Source organism: Bicyclus anynana, chromosome 23, assembly GCF_947172395.1.
Source record: "Bicyclus anynana chromosome 23, ilBicAnyn1.1, whole genome shotgun sequence".
Classification (NCBI taxonomy): domain Eukaryota; kingdom Metazoa; phylum Arthropoda; class Insecta; order Lepidoptera; family Nymphalidae; genus Bicyclus; species Bicyclus anynana.
The window spans coordinates 4,821,206-4,834,921 of record NC_069105.1 but is presented as its reverse complement, the minus strand read 5'-3'; the positions used below and the strand labels follow the sequence as shown (position 1 = coordinate 4,834,921).

The 13,716-nt window shown below is 38.8% G+C and overlaps 1 protein-coding gene across 1 annotated transcript in view; it reads left to right on the top strand.

Annotated features, from left to right (window-relative positions):
• The window catches only part of LOC112046641 (kinesin-like protein Klp68D), a 49,399-nt gene that overhangs the window by 14,320 nt on the left and 21,363 nt on the right, over positions 1-13,716 (top strand). Inside the window, exon 4 of the mRNA XM_052888869.1 lies at positions 4,732-5,004. Coding sequence (XP_052744829.1) covers positions 4,732-5,004 — 273 coding nt within the window. The remainder of the gene's footprint in view (positions 1-4,731; positions 5,005-13,716) is intronic.

Genomic DNA, 13,716 nt, shown 5'->3' with positions numbered 1-13,716 from the left:
AATTTTAGAACCAATGAGACCATTCGAAAGGCTAAAAGTCACTCAGCGGGCGATGGAGTGAGTTATGCTTGTAGTTTCTGTGTCTGATTGAATCAGAAATGAGGAGATACGCAGAAAAGCAAAAGACGCTCACATAGCTCAGTGAGCCGCGAACGGTGGCAACGGGCAGAGTACCTAGTTCGAAGAGCCGATGGATCCCAAAGTGCTGGAATGGAATTTGGCATACCAAGGTGCTAGAATAGCGACCTGCAGTGTTCGCACAACAAAAGTGTAGAATGCCCTACAATTTAAATACCTTCAAGGCAAAAGTGAATAGGCAACTTGTAGACAAGCACAACTTAGACCCCATTACTGCTTTCCATTAGGCGTGATTATAGTTGTAGGCGTGAAAAATATTCTTAAACTCATGCATAATGATGTAATTGTAACTTGAGAAAAAAAGGTTCAATTTGGCAATGATCGTGACACAGCAGGTGGCAGTAAGGCAGCCTACACAGGAACACCAAAACGAAACATCCGCGTCGCGGCTTCGGGCGGGCCTTGACGCCGGCGAAGGTTCCTCGCCGAGCCGCGTGACTCAGCGCGGGGGCGGGGGTGTCAGAACACGGCCTTACTCTGTGCCTTCCGACTCTACACTCATTGTTCTTTTCAAAACAATCATGGTTCTGTTTTGTGTGAGCGATTAACTCGTGTTAGCTGTAAGTGATGATGTAGATAGTCTTTATTGCACACAAAATTAGAAGTAATTGCTTGTTAACATAAACAGATATCAACTCGTTTATTAGAAGTAAAGCTACGAGTTCTGCCGCCATGCAGCATTGCTGAGCTCCGGTCTGAAGGGTGACCGATTGACAGGCACATGAGGTTAACGTTTAGACTCAGATTGATGGGTACAAGGCAGCCCTTTGTAGCATGCCGTTGAGAAATCCCACATTGTTTTCACAGATTCCTTATGCAAGTCAACAAATCGACAATATCTCTTATTCTCAACTAGTGGACGCCTGCAACTTCGTCCGCAGGAAATACAATTTTTCACAAATTCCTCGGGAACCATTTTCCGGGATAACGAGTGGCCTATATATTGGTCAATAATCTGCGGTATATTCCAGTAAAAGTCCCATTAAACCAGTTTAGCCGTTCAGAGTTTAGCTCGATTAAACCAGTCCCATTTAACAGAGTTTAGCTCGACCAAACAGACAAAAATTTAAAAGTCCCTGTTTTAGTATCCTAAGCTTTTTAGGAAACGCAGTTATTTTGAAAGCATGGACAGACGATTCGATTTTATTTATATATATATAATTATGCAAATGTATGTATGTATTGTGTATTGATAACAATAACTCAATACTCCTAACTGCTACAAAAAGGGAGAAGAATATTCACATGCGTAACTACACGAGCCCACGTGGGCTTGTGGGAAAAAACCAGGTAGTTCCAGCCCACGTGGCAGTCACTGGACTGTGAACGTGTTAAAACTGCCGCGCACGAGGCAATGCTGTAAAGCTCGGAACATGGAAAATGTTTGTTTGTAGAGTTTAATTGCCTTTTGTTCTATAACAAAAGGTTGGCACTCGCCGCGCCGGCACGCGCCGCCGCGCTCCGTCATCGTCAATGAATGGGAATAAACACACACACGGCTTAACATAGAACCTTCTTTTTGTATGTCGGTTAAAAACTGAAAACCATTTGACTGGTGAGCCCTTGACGAGTAATGCAAAAAACGTCCTAAACAACATGAAACAAGAAAATAAAAAAACATACATACCAGCCGAACTTAAAACCTCCTCCTTTTTGGAAGTCGGTTAAAAATGCTTTCATCTTAAAGATCGACCGATCTTAAAGATTTCTGTGTCTATAAATATAAAAGTAGCTTATGTGCTACACGAGACTATAACAATTTATCGCATATATCTTATTGCATTTATATTAGATCTGTTTATCATTTAGCCGTAATCGAATACAACAAAAATCCTGGCTAAAACAACAGTCAATGATAATGTTTTCCATGGGGAAAAGAATTTTTGAAATCAGACATACAGACTTTCGCAATTTGTAATATTAGTATGGATATTGCATGACTGCAACGTCTCTAACTTCCACTAACACAACATCAGGGGACATCGCAGTCAAGCGTGAACTTGTTGAATAAATAAACAAAAACAATTGCGTGTTCTTCCGTACTCGTTTAGTTGTGTCAATTGCAACAATCGCGCAAATTTGTGCAGCTTGGCTGTTCCGCCGCGTACAAGGCTGCGCGTGACGTCACAGTGTACACAGCGGCGCTGTGGGAGCCTCGTAGTAGGGGAGACAAGAGATTCACTCGAGGATACCTTGAACCAAAGGATACCTTGCGTGTTGTTGACAACCTCTACCGAGTATGAGCCCTTACGTACACGTACCTAAACGTACCCACCAATATGGTACATTTAGGGCAACTCGGCAATCAAACAAAAAACTTCGAAAACACAAAACCCGTCAGATACACAACATATAAAATAGTTAATAAAATAGTTAATTAAAAAATGTGTATTTCGACAATCTGACGATTGAAACGTAACTTAAGAGAATTAGGGTTACAAAGTCTTCCTTTCTTTAAATATTTCATTTAAGGTGGTCTGGAGGAGATCGCTTTTAGCGATAAGACCGCCTTTGCGCATCTTACTTTTCTATTTTTTTTTTCTTCTCTTATTTTTATTGTATGTTATTTGTGTGCAATAAAGAATTAAAATAAAATAATAATAAATAAAGTATTACAAAATTTTGTACATATTGATTTTAAAATCTGTTGTTTTTAGTAAGCGGAAATAGTAGTAACCATTTATTTTTCCAATTAAATCAAAGAAGGTGCTCACGACGCTCAAGTAACTCCACATTTGTCATCACGTCCCCGTCCACCGGCCCATCAGCACGCTCCACTGCACTTGCTCTACATTCGGTCAGCTCACACTCGCGAAGGTCGCGCGGTCGCAGGCCCGGAGGTCGGCGGTGACAAGTGCATTCTCCAAAATATATTTTTTTTGATTATTATTTTATTTATTTACAAGGGTTTTTTTTAAATAATATATCTGCTATCTACCTATCTGCCTACTTACATGGACTACCTAAAGCTACCTTATATTAACTATTATTTTTTTTTATTAATTAACTCGTGTGATTATTAAACTTATTGTACTCTCAAGAGTATTGTCAGTACGAAACTTGTTTATTTTTACGGTATTGTTTTGTACGATTACGTTACGTTTGGGTACGGTTCTTTAAATATGGTATTGGTCACTACTTCCCTCTTCGAGGCTGAACTATTAACAAGTTTGTGATATTTAACAAAACAAAAGACGCCTCACTGGACTATTCGGGGCATGTTCTAAACAAGAATAAATCAATAAAAAGAATGTAAGTTTTCCTAGTTCCCATAAATTTTGTAATCTCCTAGAACAACTGCTTTTCGGGGAACGAAGTATGTGGCGATTGCGCCAGTGATAGCTATAAACTGGTCGTAAAGTTGTCCAGCTGGCGCGCGCGCAGCCGTGCGACTGTTTGCAGCCGCTGCTTGCACACAAGTGAAGTGATGAAGTGAACGTGAAGTGCTCCACGTGCAGTAAAGTGCGAGATATTTCAGGCCAATGTTGTTGCGTTGCGTTGCTCTTCATGTTGTCTGTACGCGCGCTCTTGAACCAGTGCCGCTGTTGTTAGTAAACGTACGCGGAGCTCGACAGTCCACTCGTGGACAGTTGTCATTTATGGTCGCTCCACACTTAAACGCGCGGCATAAACGCAGCGTGATGTGCAGAATGCTCCACATTTGCAGTCTTAGTAAAGTTTCACAGTAACGGCCACAGGTTTTGAAGCATTGGAGTTGATGTACCTATCTATCGTCGGTGAAATAAAAAAAATACGTTAAAAAAGCTTGCCTGTCAATCTCGGTGTACGACTCCAAAACATGAGTCGCTACAGTTTTTCGTCGTATGTGACGCTCTAGTATGGAGACTAAAACATTTTCATGTTCAATCCGCTTCACGGTCCCATAATCCGGTCATCAAAAACCTACAAAAGTCGTTGAACAATGAAATCGCGGAAAATATGATCATGTCATTAAATAATTACAACACATGAAGTAGATAAACCGTTAAGGACTTCCCTTGACTTTCCGTCGTTTTCATCACCAGACGCCTAATGACAGTCCCAACTCATCTAGGTGGACAGTTGTCATCAATACAAATATTAGTCAAGCCCAAACACAAGATAACTGCTGTAAATCGTTGAGGAGTTCCCTCGTCTGTGTATTGACCCTTCGTATTTATTATTATTAGAGCGATTTCAGACTTTCATGGAATTGTAGTTCTATAAAACGAAAAAAGTAACCAACACATTAGTCACTTCTATAATTTTTTAAAGTTCCTCTCAATTTCTCCAGGGCCCCATCAGATTCTGGCATGATGACTTTGAAACCACATGGACAGTACACCTTTTAAATAACAAAAAAAAATCCAAATCGCTTTAGGCGTCTTCAAGTAATCGGTGTACACTGTGCATACATAAAAACATACCAATTAACTTTCTTCTTAATTCATTCTTTTTGAAATCTGATAATAACAACTCTCAATGTACTGACTTTTGTCCGTCCAGAAATCCATGATATCCGATGATATGGTGCTGCAGGCAGGCTTACCTTATCTTTGGGACAACGGGTAGTCCAGACAGGCATGTGATATTATAAGACGGTGTCGTCGGCAGGTGCGGCCGCTGGTGGCGTCGGTGCTGGACGGCTTCAACGGCTGCGTGTTCGCGTACGGGCAGACGGGCACGGGCAAGACGCACACCATGCAGGGCACGCCGGAGCACGAGGGCGTCGTGCCGCGCGCCTTCCGCCACATCTGGGCGCACATCGAGAACACGGCCTCGCCCGACGTCACGCACCTCGTGTCGTGCTCCTACGTGGAGCTGTACCTGGAGGAGGTGCGCGACCTGCTCTCCAAGGACTCCAAGAAGCTCACCATCAGGGGGCAGGTGAGCCGGCTTCTGTCTCCGTCAGTGTTACCACAAGACGCACACGATCGAAACTAATTGTATCGTTACGGGTAGTTAACTAGTGACTGTCAACATAGCTTATCATTATTTTTCAGCTGTGATTTTTTATTTACTGTAGGGTTTTTAAGGCAAACTGTGCAGCAACGACGACCATAGAAGTTCTAACCGAGCCCGAGCTTTTTGAGAATGTCATCTGTGAGAACCGGGTCTTGACTCAGAAGACTTAGGTAACTCTCAGATGGATATCTCATATTCGACAGCAAAGAGCTTGCATTAAATTGCACTGAAAGTTTAGGCAGCGTAAACAGCTTCGCTTGCTCACAAAATATTTGGGCACTTGGAAATGTAACCGCAAAAGTAAATCTCACACATAAGGTTCAGCAAACATGCGGGCGTTATCCACTTCCTCGTCCTCGTCAGACGCAAACAGTGACACAGCGTCCCCCGCCCCGCGCCCCGCGCCCCGTGTCCTCGTCCGCGTAAGCCGAGGATGCTGTTTGCTGAGGCTGCACCGAGCTGCGACTGATTGTGCTCTAGTAACCACGTACTGATGTCGCGTGAGACACTCCTGATACGTTTACTCGTTTTCCTACAAATTGTTTTATCAGATACATTTTTCATGGCACATTACGTTGCCAAGCTTCTCCTATAGCAAAGGGGATTTGGAGCTTGGACTAATTACACTTCTCCAACGAGAATTGGCATACTTAAGGTGCTAATGTTTTGATTGGTGATCACTAACACGTTAATGATGACTGGGCTTAATACTTTTACTGAGATGTTACTGACAATTTCTCAACTGTAGGAAAATTTAAGACCAACCTCAATAGTTTAAGACCAACCCAAGACTAGTACTGGTAATTGCGTAAGCGTACCACTGGACCAATGAGCAGCTGCCAATAAAGTCGTTAAAAAAAACAAGTGTTCTTTAAAGTTTATCAGTAGCTCCACAACTAGCCTTACTACTGACTATTAAAAAATTTGTTTGACATAATTACATACTTCGAAGAACATCTTCAGGTTATTTATTTGAATTGATCGCCTGACAACATAGAGCAAACATTAATCTGAATTAATGTTTTCAAAGCTTGGTTACGTTGGTTACGTTGGTTACGTTGGTTACGTGAGCCGAGTGTGACATAATGTTTGCGCGCGAAAAACATAAACACACCATTGTCACACTCAGCAGTGGAGGACGCGACGAGTTTGTAAATACTAGCTCAACTACCTTGCTAAATAGACAATTCAATATTAAACCTCGCATATACTATAAAATGAACCGAATAACGTTTTACGTTTCTATAAATCCGTATAGTCATCGTCACCACCATCTTTATTTAATGACCCATGTTTCTCTTATTATAGGAAAGGGTTATACGAGTATAAGATTAATTACCATCCTTTATAGCTAGATATAATAAATACACATTTATAAGGTTTCTTAACATCTTTAATATAGGAGTGAATTCTGAATTGGCATCTTTTAGGCAAGCGCGCTCCAACTTAGGCCGCATTACTACTTTCCATCAGTCAAGCGGGAGTTAATTATAGGAAATGCTAAGGAACTTGGCATCCTTACATTGTTTGTGCCTCGGACTATCCCGAACGTCAATCTTACCCTCAGACCAACTACTTTCTACAGGATCTGCCTCGCTAGAGGTTACCCCTCTGTCAAAACTATATGATCATGATTTAACGTGTTCATACAAAATATATCTATAGAATCGATGTTGCATTTTGTTAAAATTACACATATTACGATTTAAAATTCGAGTTTACCTTGCCCTCTCAAAAAACGATTGACTATTTTGTTGGTGAATTTGAGTGCGATACAAGAATAGAAGATAATTGGTTTGAGATCTTACCGTAGGTTATGGGACTCTAGAGTATACTGCATAAACTAATACGTAAAGGGAAACCTTGCCTTTATTAATCAACACCAATTTTCTTAAACTCGTATTTTTTACCAAAAGCTTATTATACACTGTTTACTTAGATGTATAATATGAAGCTATTCCTGGCAACAATTCATGTTTCACGTGATTTCTAGCAATTGGTGATTTGCCAATTCCACTCAAAATTAAGAATATGATCTGACGAGCTGGAGTGACGCTATCAACGGTTATAGATCGTGGGCTTCCAATTGCGTCAATGATGACCATAATGATATACTTAATCATGATTTTTACAATTTCATCTTAGGCTGCAAGTAGGCTTTCTCCGGGGATGCAGACATCCACGTCACTTCTGCCCACGCATCTCTGATCTGTAAGAAAAGATCTGTAGTTCATTTATTCATCATCAGCCTAATGTACTAATGGCCGCCTAGAAATCGTCTTGAGTTTTAAGACCGAGTAGAATTATATGCTTCCGTCTTATTTTTCCATTGGAAAAATCTCGTTTAACTATCTTTAGCGCCAAATTCTATATCTATTCTATATGCAAAGCTTCAAACAAGTATCAGATATGAGTCAGAAAAGCTGGAACAGCAATCCAGTATTTAGCAATGCATAAAAGACATTTACGAGACAATGACGAAAAATAGTTAATGTATGTACAGGTTTCACCATCTGCTGGTTTTTTCAAATAAAAGTTTTGATAAATGGAGTATAAGTTTAGTTTAAAAGGGATTAGTTAGCTAGAGTTCGTTCCCCCTTATATGTCATTACAAGGAAATTTTCCATTTATCGATCTAATAAAACACGTATTCTTAACAACGCTTATCGCGGCTTATTTGGTAAATGTACTGTCGGGTGCTAATATGGATTGTAGCACTGTAGCACTGTAATATCATATTCATAACAATCGATTTTACTATATTGTTGAAGGTTCATAGTTGAATGGTTAAGGAGTTGAATGAAAAGAAACGACTATTCCCATAGTTGTTGAAATAAATGTTTAATTCAGTAAAAGAATTTTTGTTATAACTTAATTCAGCATTTTTTGATGCAATTCATGATAGTACAAAGGTAGGTAGGTACTTCAACATATTATTTACTTTTAATTGATAATTTATTGTTAAAATCTTGCATGTCAGAAATAGTCGGATATGCGAAAATTATTTTTCCTTAAGCTAAATATTGGAAAAGTCTGAAGTTTTAGTGAGTTATTGTAGAAACGAGGAAATTGTGTATGAATAAGCAATACTAATACAATTCATACGGGGGACTATTACCTACTAAAGCTAAAATTATAACTTCGTGGCAACGAAAATTTGTAATGTACAATCAAAACAGACTATTTAAATACGGTATAGATGTATGATACGACACGATATTAGAGATTAAAATATATTTAGTAGGGATTATGTTGTTCGCGCTATATCTTAATATTATTTTACTACGCTTTGATAAATAAATCCATATCAAGGATAAAGGCGACATTGCTCAATAAGACAATTATACAATTTATTTTTTGTATTGACATCTTTCATCATCATCATCAATATCAGCCGATGGCCTACGACCTACGTCCACTGCTGGACATAGGCCTCTTGCATGGACTTCCAAACAAAACGGTCTCGAGCCGCCAGCATCCAGCCGCTGGACGCTGGATTGATATCTTTACATATTTAAAATTTTAATGGTTTATCGTGTAGAGCTCTCCCTTGTTGTAGTTGGTTATGGAGCTTTGACCCACCACCCAGTTATAATTTCGGTTGGCGGGTTTAGGGTGATAAATTAGAAATCTGTAACGATCTCTTATAAATGTCAATTATAAATGATCGAGACTGACAGCTCAACGTGTTCTCCGAGGGTACTGGGCAGAGAGGTTGCTGGTCCAACAAAAATCTAAACCCAAATTGATTTATTTCAAGTAGACTTAGTTTATAATCACTTTTGAAACGTCAAGTTTGACTATTTGTATAGGAAGGCAGGTTCTGCTGCGAAGAGCTTGTAAGAAACTAAAGAGTTGTTCTCTCGCAAGAAACTCTCACGGATACCATCCACTTCCCAAATTCGAGCTGAAAATTTCTTGAAAGACAGAAACGCTCAATATTTCATAGCCCAGGACTCATATCCTAGATCTCGTGATCCGATGTCACAGGCTAACCACTGTACCAGCGAGGCAGATACAATATAATCCACCAAATAGAATAATCTGGCGATCCAATGTTACACTGCTCGTAGGCAGTCGGTTTCATTAGTGTAAATTCCTAATGATTGCATTATACATTGGTTTGATTCCACCAATTGTGCCGCCGAGCCGCAGTACTGGCGCGCGGCCAACTCACTCGATTGTTAATCGAATTTGGCATTGCATTTTTTATTCTTTTAGTAATGGAGGTACGGATAGTAGTTTCATTCATAATGTTTATCATCGTTATCAGTGTTTATTAATGTTCCACTGTTGGGAGGGATTGAAACTTAGAACCATCAGCGTGGGCTGTAATGCGTGTTGGTGGGTTAAGGTTGAAGACGTTGATGGTGTATCCATGATGATGGGGTTGAATGGTGTTACATACGCCCCTATTCCTTGGTGAACACACTTTAACAAAGCAAAGCAGAGTATAAGTACCATATTATATCAGCTTCCCTTAACATACTAGTAGTTGTTACGGTATTAAAGATGTTACGCGTAGTTTATCAGATTTTGACGGCCTCCGTGGCGCAGTGGTATGCGCGGTGGATTTACAAAACGGAGGTCCTGGGTTCGATCCCCGGCTGGGCACATTGAGATTTTCTTAATTTGTCCAGGTCTGGCTGGTGGGCCAAGCGATTTAGCGTTCCGGTACGATGCCGTGTAGAAACCGAAAGGGGTGTGGATTTTCATCCTCCTCCTAACAAGTTAGCCCGCTTCCATCTTAGACTGCATCATCACTTACCATCAGGTGAGATTGTAGTCAAGGGCTAACTTGTAAAGAATAAAAAAAAAAAAAAAAGATTAATCGAATCCGAAGCTATTGATCCGCAGCTGAACAATGAATACATTATTAAATTGAAAAAAAATATTAAAAAGTATTAATGTGAACAAACGTGACTATTCAAGCAATATTTTATATTGGTTGTTAATATTTAATGTTAGGTTTTAAAGTTAGGTCAACGCCAAGCATTTAACATCCTATTATGGGCTTTAGTTTTCCTGCCACGTGTTAACAGTGCGAACAAACTGATTTCAAACACAATGTTAGTACATGTTGTAGTCACTTTTCGCAGTCAGTGGTCATTATATTATTGAATTTATGACCTGTCGAAGCGCGGCTAAAACTGCGTCAACGCACATCTAGGGTTGTCAGGCGTTTACGTAAAAATGGACGTGGATTTTTGGATGCGTGTTCAGGGAAATAAGACTATACGCGGTCTTTCCGGCTATTAATAGATTTTGATTGAAATGGAAAAATGTATAAATCATAATAATGAAAACTTAGACTAAAATAACTTATGAATGAAAATAACGATACGATTTTCGCTCTCGGGTTCAAAAGCATCCAAATAGAGTAGGGTTGAACTTTTGAGGTTATTCGCTACTAATGTATACTAATATTATAAAGAGGTAAAATTTGTGGTATTGTAGGTACATCTCTGGATCTACTAAACCGATTTTGGAAATTCTTGAATTTCTAGAAAGCCACGTAATTTGTGAGTGTCATAGGCTATATTTTAGCCTATGACACTCACAAATTCCCGTTTTCTTACGATAACAGGAATTACGCGGGCTAAACCGCAGAGAGTCGCGGTCGACTAGTTAAAAATACATTACAGTTTGATTAATTTATTTATTACAGAGTGATTAACTTACGTATGTTATATTTGGCATTTGATGTTAAACGTCTACTTTCCTGTTGTGACTGCATACCTTAGATACATAGATGTCAAAGCTGCATACGATATATCGGTTTGTGTGTTTGTAGGCGCGCTTAACGCTCTTCGTTGTGTCTCTGTATTGGACTTCGATCGCCCTCAAAACTCCATAGTCCAACCCTGTTGCAAAATATTCATGGTGAAATAGTTTTAGCGGACGTCTACTAACTATAAACTACCTCCCTGCCAAATTTCTTATTTGTACGTCAGACGTAAGACGAGAGAATCATCTCCAATATCAGATTATCAGATTATTATCCAAGGATAATAATAGATAATCTGATACTTACGGATATTTCTTTGTACCGAGCTGGCAAGTGGCAACCCTGACAATAATTGTTTGGTAAACACACAACCGCGAACAGCTCACAATGTCACACGTTTACTCATTATATTGGTTTTAAATACGTACAATTCTTGTTCCTATATCTTGTAATGACTATGTGTTATTTATAACAGGGAGGTGTTAGTTTAGATTTCCTAGACAGCTCAATTTAGGAGTTTATTTTTCTTATGGCTAAAATTTGTATTGTATCTAATATAAACAAATTAACAATAAATCTTAAAAACAAAAATTACGCATTTTTATCGACTTATGCAATTATAATTATTTATTTATTTTATTTGTGCAGTATTATAAATAAATCTGCTGAATCCCTTAGTTTCACACCACTTGTCCAGTTGAGTCGATATGATAACGTCGAAATGTGTTTTGATGCACTGGTTGGGTGTTAGGTTTATTTTCGTTACGTAATTTCTTGATTCGGTTTCCACAATTAAAGCCCGCGATAAAAGCTATGCAATAGCTTAAAAAAATACATAATTGCAAAATAGATAAAGAAAGATTTAAAATCTATCCTTGTGGTACAATTTCCAGAAGTCATGTCAGTTTTCAAAAGCTTTAAAGTTTAGAAGGATGGTGATGATATGTCTTATTTACACTCGCCATGAATATTATAATAAATAATTCCGGCCGAATACAATTATTGAAATTACAAGAAAATCTTGTTAAATAAATAAAATTAAGTACTCATTATCAAGAGCCATTGTTGTTAAGACTATTGTTGTCTGAACTTACAGTTTTAATCTATTTTTGTTCCTTTCAACGGAATCAGTTTCACTTTTTATAGTGGAAATAAACCAAATCGATTTCTAGAAAATGTAAGGTCATTTCAGATTATTTCACTGAATCCGAACAATTTCGGTCGCCATGTTGCCTGAAACGAACATTCTACACTAAAGAGCTTGCTCACTTTGTCATGGACCGATGAGACTATAGTCTTGCATATGTTTTTTGTGTTTTAGTCTGTAACAATTCCCATTACAACGGCTACTCGTCGTCACTTCTATCGATATTTTGTAGTAGTAGTAGTAGTAGAGAGTCGCTGTAAACGAATTTGCCGTCACGATTAATCGTGACGATTCACAAGTCGCTCTTACCTTGTGAATCGTTCCACTTGTTAATTGTTAAAATCGGATGAAATGTTACCTGCGTCACCCGGACCACAATAGCAAACAAATGTGCAATAAATACATACATACATACATTGCTAAATTCATCCTTCTGGCTTCATCTTGGTTGTGTAAAAATACGCTTCTATAGCTTGGCAAATTCGTTGACGACACTCCCATGATATGCGGGCGACGGGGAGGGAAGAAATACGTGGGGTAGAGGCTGGAAGTGGGATATATTAGTTGTGAGTTTATCTGTCATCGCTAACCGCCTCCCGGCCCTCGCGGACCATCGCGAGTGTTATGAACGAATTTGCCAAGCTATAAACAGAAAATTCTTTTTTTATTTGATCGCAAAGCTATGTATTTCATAACAGCATTAGATGATTTTAGTTTAAAACAATATTTCGTGGCTGTTTAGTGTTCACCCACACACACACATGCAAATCTCGCAATAACAATAATAGTTATACAATCGCAATGCTCTTTGTAGTGGTACTTACATAATTACCTTAAACCAAACAGCGGCACATATTTGCGAGTGCAATTATCTTACATGTGAAGGATCTCCATGCATGCCGGTTGAGTGCGGACTGTCCTAATTAATAATAATTATATTAATGTCGGTTGTATTTTAATAATGTTTGTCTATTTGTCAGGAATATTTCTTTTTATAGAACTAGCGGGGACCTCGGAGAAAAATCGGTTTTAACTTTGTACTACTAAAGGCAGCCGTCGGATTGATAATTATATATCGGTAAATTCGTGCGATCCGTATGCTGTTGATCAGTGGACGCACTTGCATGACTTTCTATACAAAAAATACTACAATCCGCTTTATGCGATGCGTCCGATACGTACGATGCAGGTCTGTGGACGCTTACCATAACACGTACTTTTAATGAAGCGGTAGCTAAGTAGCTTTTAAGTATGTCTAAAATACGTGTTGTGTACGTATGTGTTAATATCAAAACAAACTTACAAGCAGAATATGCTTTTATCTTTGAAATGCTTTTGTTTTGTATTTTATATAAAAATCATTCGTCCGGAATAACATCAAACACTAAATGGCGTTTCGCCTTTCAGGTTACAGTTATTCTAAAAAGAAATACGAGTTTTTATTGAAATTGTGCACAAAGTTGTAAGTGAACGATCTCGGAGTACGTGACTACATTATATTGTTGGTCATTTCCATGTCACCAGAGCGCCTTCTCTTCGCGTTTGTGAGGAAAAAGGGAAGCTCTTCAAATTATAAAAGGTTTTTTTGATGACCCACTGACAATGAGCATTTCTTATGAATGCAAGATATGATAGCTAACTCGAAGCTCAAGGTTTGCTTTATCTCTTCGTTGGTAGGCGTACTTATGAACCGAAATATATGAATGCGGTGACAGATGTACTTGTATATATGTACGTATGTATCTGCTAATAAATACAT